This window comes from Eubalaena glacialis, chromosome 9 (assembly GCF_028564815.1).
Source record: "Eubalaena glacialis isolate mEubGla1 chromosome 9, mEubGla1.1.hap2.+ XY, whole genome shotgun sequence".
NCBI lineage: Eukaryota > Metazoa > Chordata > Mammalia > Artiodactyla > Balaenidae > Eubalaena > Eubalaena glacialis.
Window position 1 is genome coordinate 4,508,568 of NC_083724.1, and position 12,732 is coordinate 4,521,299.

Consider the following 12,732-nt stretch of genomic DNA (forward strand, 5'->3'; position numbering starts at 1 on the left):
ATTCTATGAAAATAGTAAACAAAAGGTCGCTGAACGGCTATATTATTATCCGACAAAATAGACTAAGTCAAAAAGGTAACGAGAGAGTATGTATCACTTAAAGGTTCAATCCATCAAGAATATAGAACAATTGTAAACATATACACATCTCCAAAACACATGAAGCAAAAATGGATGTAATTGAAGAGAGAAATAGACGGTTGGAGACTTCAGACCTCACTTCCAATAATGACTAGAACAACCAGACAGAAGACCAGTAAGGAAACAGGGCTTGAACAGCACCGTACATCAGATCAGACCTAGCTGACGTGTACAGAATATAACAGAGAACACACCTTCTCAAGAGCACGTGGCGCATTCTCAAGCATAGACCACATATTACACCACAAAACAAGTCTCAGTAAATTTTAAAAGATTGAAATCATACAAAGTATCTTTTCCAATCACAGTGGAATAAAGCCAGAAATCAACAGGAGAAGAAAGCTGGAATACTCATAAATATATGAAAATTAAACAACACACTCTTTAACAACCAGTGGGTCAAAGAGGAAGTCACAGGGATATTAGAAAATGCCTTGAGATGAAAGGAATCAAAAACAATGTACCAAAAACTTACAGGATGCAGCAAAAGTAGTACAAAGAGGAAATTTTACTCCTGTCAATGCCTACATTAAAAAATAAGATTTCAAATCAGTAACCTAACTATACACCTTAAAGAACTAGAAAAGGAGCAAACTAAACCCAAAGCTAGCTGAAGGAAGGAAATAATGAAGATTATAGTGGAGAGAAACAAAACAGAGGAGTAGAAAAATAGAGAAAATCAACAAAACCAAAAGTTGGTTCTTTGAAAAAAAAAATCAGCGAAATTGACAAACCTTTAGCTAGATTGACTAAGGAAAAAAAAGAGGAAAAAGACATTCAAATTACTAAAACCTGAAATGAAAGTGGGAACATCACTACCGACTTTACAGAAATAAGGATTATGAGAGAATACTATGCACAATCGTACGTCAACAATATGCATAGGAATATCATTCAGACGTAAAAAGGAATGGAGCTCTGATTCATGCTACAACGTGGATGGACCTTGAAAACACTGATTCCACTTGTAAGAAATATCTGGAACAGGCAAATTGATTGGAGCAGAAAGTAGAAGAGATTACTGGGGTGGAGGTGGGGGGGAATGGGGAGTTATTGCTCAATGGGTACAAAGTTTCTGTTTGGGGTGATGAAAAGTTTTGGAAATAGTGCTGAATCATACTTTTAAAAATAAAATATTTGGGACTTCTCTGGTGGTCCAGTGGTTAAGAATCTGCCTTCCAGTGCAGGGGACGTGGGTTCGATCCCTGGTCGGGGGACTAAGATCCCACATGCCGCAGGGCAACTAAACCTGTGGGCCACAACTAGAGAGCCTGCGTGCCGCAACTACTGAGCCCGCACGCTCTGGAGCCCACGCACAACAACTAGAGAGAAGCCCGAGAGCCGCAACGAAGACCCGACGCAGCCAAATAAATAAATAAATAAATAAATCTTTAAATAAATAATCTATTTAATAATTTAATATTTAAATAAATGTTTATTTGTTTATAAAATTAACATTTTTATGTTATATATATTTTTATCCCAGATTTTTAAAAAATAACTTCCTCCCAAGCTGCTTTTCTTTTTTTTCTTATTGGCAAAATTTTTTTTTTTAATTAATTTTTATTGGAGTATAGTTGATTTACAATGTTGTGTTAGTTTCTGCTGCACAGCAAAGTGAATCAATTATACATATACATATAGCCACTCTTTTTTTAGATTCTTTTCCCGTATAGGTTATGACAGAGTACTGAGTAGAGTTCAGAATGCTATACAGTAGGTTCTCATTAGTTATCTATATTATATATAGTAGACTGGGATTGACATATGCAAGCTGATTTCTACAGCTTTCGAGGAAGAGGGAACATTTTCTCCTTGTCCTGTTAGAGTGTCTTGACCACCAGTCTACCACTTGTAGATTTCAAGGTCAAACTCTGGAATTTCATCAGCACTAAGTGGGGAGAAATTGTCAACAGATCAAAAAGTGCAATGTGGGAAGGAACAGGCCAGGGTGTCATTATTAGCCAGTGGACTATGGACAGCGGGGGCTCTGCATCCTCCAGGGCCCTGTGATCGACCCTTGACCTCCTGGAATCCTTGTCTCTGACATCAGAATTCCTTTTCCTGCTGGTTTCACATCCGGGGGAAGTATTTGTGATGCAGCTTTTAAGGCTACAGCTGGGCCTCGTTCCTTAAGCATTTCTGCTCGTGTGAACTAGGATTTCCAGCAACTCTAGGATTTTCTGCAACTCTTCATACAATTGATTTCACCCAGAAACTCGCTAGAAGGCGTCCTGCCTCTCTCTGTCCGGCACGTGGTGGCCACTCATCCGGGCTGGCGTCTGATGAATCCCGGGTGAGTGCTGGTTTGCCAGGATAAGGAGGCTGATTCCTGCCAGTGAAGGACCCCTGCATTGTCCCTCTCTAGCCAAGATAAAGTCAGAGGCCGTGTGGTTCTGAGGTCCACCGTCTTACGCAATCACCAGTTTACAAGTGCAGTTGTGTTGGTACTGACTTTGTCCGGAAGGTTAGCTGGGCCGGAGCCCTTAGAGCTTGCAGTCCCCTAGAATGGCTGCGTTCTTTGTCCAAGTCTGTGTTTTGGTTATGTCATGGCGAGGGGGGTTGTTTGAACCTTTCCCGTGGGGCAAGTTGAAAGATGAGGCATCGGGGCGGGGAGGGGGGGATGCCCCCAAGACTGCCAACCCACAGACATGCTTGGGCACAACCTTGCCAATGACATACTGAAGCACCACGTCTCGTCAGGGTGATAAACAGACTCTGACCTGAGCTCACCTGTGTTTTCCCCCGGGGCTTCATCATGATAGGGGTTAAAGGGTTACCACTTGGCCCATCAGGGAGCCTCCAGGACTCTGGACAGGCCTCTGGCCTGCACCTTGGTATTTTCAGCTTCATCCCCTGGATAAAGCCTGGAAAGGCAAGAGCCAGACGAATTACGAGGCGTCCCCAAGTTGTCCCGACGGCTGTAGGTGTCACCCAGACACACAGCAGGGCTCGCCCCTGCCAGGGAGGCCTTCTCCGTGCAGGCTAGGGACTGAGCACACAGCTGGATGCCGGCCATTGTGATGTGGCCCAGCCATCCAGGGACATGATTTCCTGAATGATAGGCACAACTGTTCTCTCCCCCAGCAAGGGAGACAAGTACCATGTCACAGCACCGTCCAGGCCCAGGGGAGGCTCCTGAGAGCAGACCCAGCAGGTAGAAACACTTAGAGAAGTCATGTGCGTGCAGAGCAGGGATACATTGCATCCTTGGGCTCCATCGGCCGAGAGCAGGGCTAGTCACCGGGAGAGCCCACACTGCAGAGAGGGGCTATCTCCCTCAGTCTTTTACACCCGACCAGGCCAGGAAGCCCAGAGCCGCCAAGGTGGTCACAGGCCAGCCTGGGGTGACCCCTGCTCCTCGGGGGGCCAGGTTTGCCCCCTGTTCAGCTCTGCTGCGTGGGGCTGCAGGACTCGCTGCCCGGGCTCAGTCTTCCACCTGTGGCTGGAGAGGGAGGGTGGCCGGCTGACCCCCGGTGCTGCTGCACCCCCCCTCCCACCCCCCAGCCCCCAGGCTGAGCTGCTCAGGACTCCGGAATCTCTGATCCCTCACCCCCACCCCACAGTGACTAAAGAATGGAGGGGAGCGGGGAGAAGAAGCCCCAACATGGTTGCAAGCACTGGCTGTGGAGTCTCGGGGTTTGAATCTTGCTCTGATGACCTTGGGCATGTGCCTGGGCTAGACTCCCAGAGGTGGAGATGACCCTGACTCTGACCTCTGCCTGCCCCCCGCCGACTCTGCCAGAGACATCGGGCACTGCCCATCGCCCAGTTCTCCTGCACCCCTTTGCTTCTGACCCTTCCAGTACAATGCTTCACCCCCTCACTGACTCGCATCCAGCTGGAGGCAGAATTCGTTTCTCTCCCCAGACCGTAGTTAGAACACAGAGGTCCCTCCCCGCACCCCAGAGGACCTGGCCGTGGCTGGGCTCTACTGGCCCAGAGGCGGCCACCGCCTGCAGAGCCCAGCCCCTCGGAGCCAGCAGCCTTGTGTGGAGGGATCCACGCCGGAACCCCAGTCCTGGCCCTGACGCTTCACTTCTTTGAACCTGTTTCCTCCTCTCCAAAATGAGGATGGTCCTGTCGGCTTCCTGGAGCTTGAGGGCTGACAGATCAGGGTGAAACCCTTGGGCTGGGTGCTGTCACTAGAGCTGAGGGCCCCCCTTCCTCCAGCTGGTTCTTGGGAGCAAAAAGAGATGCCAGACAGAGAGGGATGAGGCTTTATTCAGGAAGACCTTGGGAGGGAAGGTGGGCCCTGGGGTCCCACCCTGTGGCCTCTGGAGGCCAAGGACATTAGAAGCCGATGACTATGGGCATCTGAGCCACCTCAGAGTCGCCCGCGGGGGGCGTGGGGGTGGCCTCAGAGTCGCCCACGGTGGGCGCGGGGGGCGCGGGGGTGGCCTCAGAGTCGCCCACGGTGGGCGCGGGGGGCGCGGGGGTGGCCTCAGAGTCGCCCGCTGGGGGCGCAGGGGTGGCCCCCTCGCCGGTCTCCGTGGGCAGTGCCCGATAGGTCACGGTCCAGTACTGCAGGTAATTGTTCCTTAGGTGCTGCTTCATGGAGCTGCCATCCATCTTCTTATTGATTTCCAGGTAGTTGCCGTTTTCCAGGGTGTAGGGATACCAGTGCGTGGGCACAGCCGAGTGGCCCATGTTAGGGTCCCTGCAGAGTGAGAAAAAAGGCTGGGTAGCTGGCTGGGGCCGAGGGGCTCACGGCAGGCTGGAGACCCAGGTCCCTGACCCAGCTCTGCCCCGGCTCTCCTGGGCAGTCCTCCTCCCTTTGCCCCGTAAGCACTTCCGTGTCTCCTGGGCACTGGCTGGGCACGCGTGCATCCTGAGGCCCAGCCAGGAGCTCTGAGCCTTACACAGACGGGGGTACCGAGGCTCAGAGAGGATAAGTGTAAGTGAGGGAACAGGGACTGGACCCCAGGCCTGCAGGGCAAGGTGGCAGGAGGCCACCCTCACCGCTGCCTTACCCAGTTCTGGCAAAGTTGGTCCAGTAGGCGATCATGGCCTTGGAGACAGTCCTGTCTTGGGACCGGTAGCCCAGCGGGGTGGCGAAGGGCTTCCCGAAGACGTACTGGAGGTCGTCTGCATGGTCAGCCCCCACCCAGCTGGGGTAGAAGGGCATCCGAGACGGGTGGGAGAATAGGTAGGTGTAGGTCTTGGCGCTCCTGAGGAGGGCAGTGGAGGCCACCCAGGTTGGCCGGGTGCTCACCTGGGGCCGCCCGCCCCGGACATGGGGCCCCAGGGGAAGGCCATGGGGAGAGCAGGGAAGGGTCTGGGGAACTCCCACAAGACTCAGAAGGGGACTTCCCTGGTGGTCCAGTGGTTAGGGCCCGGCGCTCTCACTGCCAAGGGCTCGGGTTCAATCCCTGGTCGGGGAACTAAGATCCCGCAAGCCACGCAGGGAGGCCAAAATAAATAAATAGATAGATAGATAGATAAATATAAAGTATTTTTTTAAAAAGGACTCAGGAAGGATCTGGATCATTACACCTGGGGGAAGGAAAGCTGTGGCCAAATTTATGACTTCATGGGTTCTACAATTTCAATTGTATTTCTACTTCGCCTCTACCAAACGTAGGGAGGCATCTTCCTTTCATAATTCAGGATCAAGAAAGATTGTTTTTGTGACTTCCCTGGCGGTCCAGGGGTTAAGACTCCTCGCTTCCACTGCAGGGGGCACGGGTTCAATCCCTGGTCGGGGAACTAAGATCCCACACGCTGCATGGCACAGCCAAAAAAAAAAAAAAAAAACAGATTGTTTTTCTCTGCAAGTGAATTTGTATTCTTGATTTGATTGGACAAGGTAGTATATCCCCTCAGATGTTTCCCTTTTTGCTTTGACTGACAGGAACCTCAGAGCTAAACTTATTGCAAAGCTTTCATCCCAGACTTCTAGGTGTCATTTTATCTTTCTACTCTTTAAACATTCCTAACTTATTTTTTATTTTCACTGGCTATCATTCTATGGGGGTTTTTAATGTGGCCACAGGCTTATTTTGAAAGTTGGCAAATTCGAAACCCACAGCAGAGAACATCACCCAGTGTTTCCCTCCTTCTACACAGCATGAGGGATGGAAGGCAGACTCAAGGACTTTCCGATGGGAAGAGCTGTGGGGTGTGGGAGAGCGTGCAGGGCTGCGCTGGGCAGAGGGTCACAGGAGGGTTTTGTAAAGCCCTCAAGGCTGGGAGGGGAAGAGGGGCCCTCTCAAGCTCCGTCAGGCCTGGCAGACGGTGCAGGCACAGGCGGGGGCTGAGCATGCCTTTCCCAGGCCCCTCGGGCACCTGGGAGCCACCCACCTGCCAGGCCTCGCTGGGAAGGTGGGTGATCCCAGGTGGGCCAGCCCCGCGCCCCCCTCCTCACTTGGCCTTGGTCTTGTGCTGGGTCACGGCGCTCTCCGTGGGCATCAGGAAGAGGACGTCGGTCTCAAAGTGCACCACGGTCTTCTTCTTGGTCTCCTGGGACGAGTCTTGGGCCCAGGGCTTGGTGTAGATGTCAAAGGTGGCGTTGGCACCTCTGGGCCCCTTGGTGATGGTGAGCCCGCTGACCAGCTTGTAGAAGTCCTCCCTGCAGAGTCCAAGCTGGCACTGGATCCTCCACCCCATGCCCACAGGAGGGTATCTGCACCCCTATGCTGCAGGAGGCCACGGGCGACCACCCCCGTCACTGCCACGGTGCTGACTTCCTCATTCTGTCGATGCCTCCCCCAGCTGCCCTGGGGCACCGTCCCTGTGCCAGCCCCCCACTTACTCTGTGATGGCCTGTTTGTCCTTGTCGATGGCTGGCATCTCGACGCTGGCAAAGATGTGGCCGTCCATGTCGTTGGTGCCTGCTATGTAGTCGATGTCGGCAGCATTGGCGTACAGGTTGACGGGGTCACTGGGGATGAAGTCTCCATCGATGACAGGGAGGAAGCCCAGATAGTGCAGCATGGGGTCTGGGGTGGGGGAGAGCAGCAGGTTTTCACACCTTCCGGTACCCACCTGCCCCGCCTCTCAACCTCCGGGGCAGGAGCTGACTCCATCCTGAGGCCGCTGTGGAGACCTGCTTCCTTTGATGGAGACCAGGGCTCCTCGGCTTCAGCGCTACTGCCATTCGGGCCCGATCATTCTGTCGTAGGGGCCGTCCTGCACAGTGCAGGGTGTTTAGCAGCCTCCCTGGCCTTGACCCATTGGACACCAGTAACACCCTCTCCCCAGCTGTGACCACCAAAAGTGTCTCCAGACCCTGCCACGTGTTCCCTGGGCACAAAATCGCCCAGGTTGATAACCACTGGTCCAGGGGCCAAGACTGTCCTCTCGCTGCAGCTGATGTCCCTTTCCTGTCCCTCTTTTCTTGCTGGGCCTAAATCAGGGAGGAGGAAGCCCTCGAAATCATTGAGGGGACCGATGGAGAAAGAGTGCCCCCTCTCCGCGCTGGGTTCCAGTGTGTTAGCCGGAAATGGTGCGAGACCCCTGAACTGGCCTGGAAAGGACCATATGGCTGGCTCAGGGCAGAGGGTTGCCCTGCCTTCATTAGGCCTGGCCCGTTTTCCCTCCAGTTCAGGTCAAAAGGAAATAGAGTCGCATTTCTGCAAATCCACGGGTATTGCTACCAGGACACCAAAACCCAGGTGCTCAAGTCTCTTATATAAAATGGTGCGGTGTTTGCATATAACCTACCCACATTCACCCGTGTACTTTAAATCATTTCTAGGTTACTTATAATACCTAATACAATGTAAATGCTATGTAAATAGTTGTAAATGCCATGCAAACGCTATGTAAATAGTTGCCAGGGAGAGGCAAACTCAAGTTTTGCTTTTGGGAACTTTCCGGAATTTTTTTTTTTAATGTTTTCCATCTGCAGTTGGTTGACTCCCCAGATGCGGAGCCCTCAGATTTGAAGTTGGTTTGCATTTGGGGCCATGTTGTTTGCTTTGGTTTCGTTTTGCCTAGCACTTATGGTTTAATTCACATCAGGTAAAATACAAATGATGGGGTCCCATTATGCTTTGCCTTAGAAGGAAGGAGCAAGAGAGAATCCTCACCTACTGGGCTGATGAGACCGACACTCAGGATTCTGCTGCTGGGGTCCCCCTCACCTTCCCGGGGTACCGAGTAGCAGAGCTGGAAGGGCCAGATGCTACAGCGGGTGTTCAGGAAATGTTGTTGAATGAATGAGTGGAAGAAAGAATGAATGTTCGTCTAGTACAGAGGCTCTTGGTCTGGGGTCCATGAGTCTGCCAAAAGTTGTGTACAGATGACTGCATATGTGTGCATTGTTGGGGGATGGGGACCAAACATTCATCAGCTTCTCAAAGGGGTCGTGACCCACCGAAGACAAGAGGAAAGAACGGCCCCTCCTCCCCTTACGGCCGAGGCCACTGAGGCCTGCAAGGGCAGTGGTGGCAGCAAGCTGCCTGGGGACGCCAGCGAGCTGGCGACAGACCCGGGATCAGACCTGGCGCGCAATGTGTAGCCCCCGTGTCCCCCGTCCAGCAGCCCCTACTCACACTGCATGCCTGCCAGGGGCATCTTATAGGCCAATGTCAGGGCACGGGGGTCGGTGACCTTCAGACACCTGGCCATCCTGCCAGTATCGTTCAAGGGGCAGCCCACCTTCTCTGCGATCTGGGGGTTGGGGAGAGGCAGTGCTCAGGGCAGAGAACACGGGGTCCAGGACAGAGAGTGGAAAGGAGGAAGGCTCCTCCCCCCACAGCTCCTCCTTACCCTTTTGGCCCAGAAGAGGGGGTTCTTCTGGATGGCCCAGGGGCACAGTGCCACGCCACTCTGGCTGATGGCTCGCTTGATGAGGCCCTTGTTGTAGGGAGAGAGGGTCTGCAATACACAGAGGTCCTGTCACCAGCCTCGCACCCCCCCCCCCGCCCCCCGTCTACAGGGCTCGGCCAAGGACACTCCACACGTCAGCTCCAGCCCCGCTCCTCCCCATCTGCATCACCTCCCTCCCACACCCTTGGGGGCAGGCCTCCCCTTAGGGGTCCCCAGACCTGCAGAGAGGCGCTGGCACCTCCAGCTGATTCCCCAAAGACGGTGATGTTGTCAGGGTCTCCCCCAAAGGCTGCAATGTTCCTCTTCACCCAAGCGATGGCCATGTGCTGATCTCGAAGGCCATAGTTACCTGGGGACAGGGTAGGGGCCTTCATCGGGGACCCTCAGCCCAGACCGGGGTGCTAGGGGCCTGGCCCACACAAGGTGCGCGGTCCGTGTGGGTGGGATGAGAATGTCCCCGACTGTGCGGAGACCCTCTGGAGCCCCAGGATGTTACGTCCTGGTGCGTCCCCGGGAGGCTGGTTGGGTGGGAGCTGGGGGAGCGGGTCTCAGGCTCGGGAAGGGGAGCAGGAGGGCCAGGGCTGCTCAGCTCTCTCCCGCTGGGCCATAGTCCCTCTTGTCTATCCTGGGGCTTCTGTGTCCCCGAGTCACTGCCTCGGTGTCCCAGCTCCTGTCTCTTTCACTTGGCTCCCTGCCCCTGCCCCCCGGGTCTCTCTGGGTCTGGCTGGCAACCTCTTCTCTTTCGCTACAGCTGTGTCTCACGGTCCAGCTCCAGCTCCCTCACTCTGCAGATAGGATTCTGGGCCTTTCTGGGGGGATGTCGGGAGTTGTTTCAGGACAAGGGTTGCTGAGGGGCGTCCCCGCTGGGCTCAGAGCCTAGGGGCCGGGCATGCTCACTCCCACCCCCAGTGCCCCAGGTGCCCAGCGGACCTGGCAGGTTGGAGTCCCCGGTGCTGAGGAAGCCCAGGGGGCCGACGCGATAGTTGAAAGTGACCACGATGACGTTGCCCCGAGTGGCGATCTCCTTCCCGTCGTACAGGTAGTTGCTGAGAAAGTTGGCCCCGTGGCTGGACCCCATGAGGAAGGCACCTCCGTAGATCCAGATCATGACGGGCAGGTTGCGGGAGACTGAGGTGGGGAGAGCAGGCACGGGGACCCCCGATGAGCCCCCTCCCCGCTCTGTGCTGATGTCAGGGAAGTTCAGCTCTGAAGCCCCCATACACAACCCAGGAGCAGGGACCGGGCCTCTGGCTACTTGGGGGCTTCCTGCAGGGCGAGGGGAGCTGGAGGGTGTGTGGGGAGAGCAGACCTTCCTTCTTGCCCTGGGGGACCCAGATGTTGAGGTAGAGGCAGTCCTCTTGCCCGTAGGTGCTGTCCTGGGTGATGGTGGCCTGCAGGCATCGCTTCTTGAAGTTCTCGGCCTTCAGGGTTCCTGGGGACGGCCGGAGGGGTTGGGGTGAGGATGGGCCCCCCAGCCACAGGGCCTGCCCCACCCTCACCCACTCCCACCTTGCCAGCCGGGGTGTCGCTGGGGGTTCTCCAGGGGCTTGGGGGCGGCGGCATAGGGGATGCCCTTGAAGATGTCGACATAGTTGCCAAGGAGGCCCAGCTTCTTGTTGACGCCTTCCACGAAGCCGCCCTCTGTGTACACGGCGCCCAGCTGGGATGGGAGGCGGGAGATCAGGGGGGCTTGGGCTGGTCAGCCCCTGGGGGCAGGGAGCCCACCCGCAGGCCCCGGGTGCCCAGAGGCTCCCCAGAGACAGCTTCAAGGAGGGGCCCATCTGCACCTGAGACCGAGACTCCTGCCACCTGCCCCCATTGCTTGAGGAGGGGGCTCACTCCCCACTCGCCCCCTGGGTGTCCTGCTCCCTGAATCTCAAAGGAGGCTGGTTCAAGCAGTGTGTCCTCAGGAAAGCCTTCCAAGAAGGCCGGGACAGGTGGGGTGGAGGTTTGGATTCTCACTGTGGCCGCCTATGCCCTTGAGCCTCAGTGTCCCCTCCCGTAAGATGGGTGACGACAGTATCTCCCTCGTGGCCCGTTTGCTTGTCCAGCTGCCAGCAGTGGTAGGTGCACCATGGACACCGGATGTTTCACGCCCAGCCGTGCGCTCCCTGAGCGGTGGGCCCGTCTTTCTCCTCCGCTCATCTCCCCCGACGGTGTCCCCTCAAGTCCTCACAGCCCCTGTGCTCCAAGCCGGGAAAGAACCCTGCCCCCCAAGGCCGCCGGAACCGCTGCTGCATATCCAGCCCTTGCGCAGAGCTGGCCCCCCGTGGACCAATGCGTCCCATCCTCACCAGCATCCTGGGGGCTGGTGCTCATCTACCCATTGTTCCTGGAGGGAACACTGAGGCTTTCCTGTTTGAAGTCGCTGCTGGGAAACTGCTGTCTGAACTCAGAGCCAGGCCCTTCTCCCCTCCCGGTGCTCCACCCCGTGGTCCAGGGTGAGCACAGGTCCATGCTTCCTGGCTCTCACCTGCGCTAGGTTCCAGGTGGGCAAGGGCAGGGCAGCCCCACATCCCAGGCCTGGCGGGATCCCAGCTGCCCTCTGAAGTCTGTGCTGAGAGGGACCCCCTGCCCTCCTGGGGTGGGGATCAGGCCGGCTGGAACTGGAGAGGAAGGGGCTGGAAGCAACACCTGCCAGGTGCCTGGGGGTTGGGCCCAGGCGGCAAGCCCAGGCTGGCCCCTGTCTCTCTCTCTCTCCCCGGTCCCCGAGGAGGAGCCTCCACGCCCCCGGCCTCCAGGCATTTTTCCTGATCAGCCTCCCTGGCTGCTGAGAGAGGGCACGGGCCAGGTCAGCGCCTGGCGGGTAGCAGCCCAGAAGTGTCTCTGTGTGATTGAGATCAGCCTGAGGGCCCCGGGGTGGGGCAAGGCATGGGGACCCTGGCCATCGAGGCCGGTGGGGAGGGGCGTCGCTGGCTCTGGAGCAACACGGAGGGAACCAGGGCCCCCTCAGCACCCAGAAGAGAGCTCCCCTGAAGGACAGTGACCTTCTCTCGGGGGCAGAAGGCGCCCGGAACCAGGCAGCAGGGGTTCGAACCTCCGGACAGCAGGGGTGGGAAGAGCCCGGCCTGAGAGAGCAGGGTGAGGGGTGGAGGGACCAGCACGGTCCCGTCTGCGTGCGGCTGTTTTCTCCACCCTGGAAGTGTTTCCCTGCCCTGTCCCGCACACTGCAGGAGGGCAGTGAGGGAGGTCAGACGTTATGGCTGCCCCAGGAGGGTCAGCTGGGCCTCCTGACTCTCACTGGGGAGGGGAGCTGTAGCAAGCAGGCGGCGGGAGGACCAGGAGATGGAGGTTACACTTCGAGCCAGACTCCAGGGTTGGACTAGCCCAGGTTCCAGATTCCTGCTCAGCCACTGTGGCTGTGTGATGTTGGGCAAACCCCTTGTCTGCTCTGGGCCCCTGTCTCCCCTTCTGGAAAAGAGGGACAACGTTGACATCTCTAGAGAGAGGAAGGAGCCAGAGGGGTGTTGTGGGTCAGGTGGCCGACTCAGCAAATAAAAATTCAGGTTGCCCAGTTACACTTGAATTTCAGATAAATAATGATTTTCTTTTTTTAGTGTATGTCCTACATATTGGGTGGAACATATACCAAAAATTACTCGTGGTTTATGTGAAATTCAAGTTGAATTGGGCACCCAGTATTTTATCTGGCAGCCTGAGTCATCCTGCGAAGGGCAAAACACAAAATGCAGAGTAAGTGCCCGGGAAAGGCTGATACGTCCGTTGTTCGGTTCTCTTTCTCAGTCTGGCTCTTTCTGCCAGTGACTCTGTCTGCCTGTCTTCCCTCCGCTGGGCCCTGTCCCCAGTTTCCAGGTC

The 12,732-nt window shown here is 55.8% G+C and overlaps 2 protein-coding genes across 2 annotated transcripts in view; one reads left to right on the forward strand and one right to left on the reverse strand.

Annotated features, from left to right (window-relative positions):
• Positions 1-12,732, forward strand: part of RALGDS (ral guanine nucleotide dissociation stimulator) — a 66,595-nt gene that overhangs the window by 49,585 nt on the left and 4,278 nt on the right. The window lies entirely within an intron of this gene.
• CEL (carboxyl ester lipase) overlaps positions 4,345-12,732 on the reverse strand; it is an 8,651-nt gene continuing 263 nt past the window's right edge. The window contains exons 2-11 of the mRNA XM_061199696.1: positions 10,426-10,576; positions 10,226-10,348; positions 9,847-10,044; positions 9,135-9,265; positions 8,857-8,964; positions 8,640-8,757; positions 6,896-7,082; positions 6,509-6,712; positions 5,115-5,312; positions 4,345-4,801 (exon numbers count right to left, since the gene is read on the reverse strand). Of these exons, the coding sequence (XP_061055679.1) occupies positions 4,435-4,801; positions 5,115-5,312; positions 6,509-6,712; positions 6,896-7,082; positions 8,640-8,757; positions 8,857-8,964; positions 9,135-9,265; positions 9,847-10,044; positions 10,226-10,348; positions 10,426-10,576 (1,785 nt within the window). The 3' untranslated portion in view covers positions 4,345-4,434. The remainder of the gene's footprint in view (positions 4,802-5,114; positions 5,313-6,508; positions 6,713-6,895; positions 7,083-8,639; positions 8,758-8,856; positions 8,965-9,134; positions 9,266-9,846; positions 10,045-10,225; positions 10,349-10,425; positions 10,577-12,732) is intronic.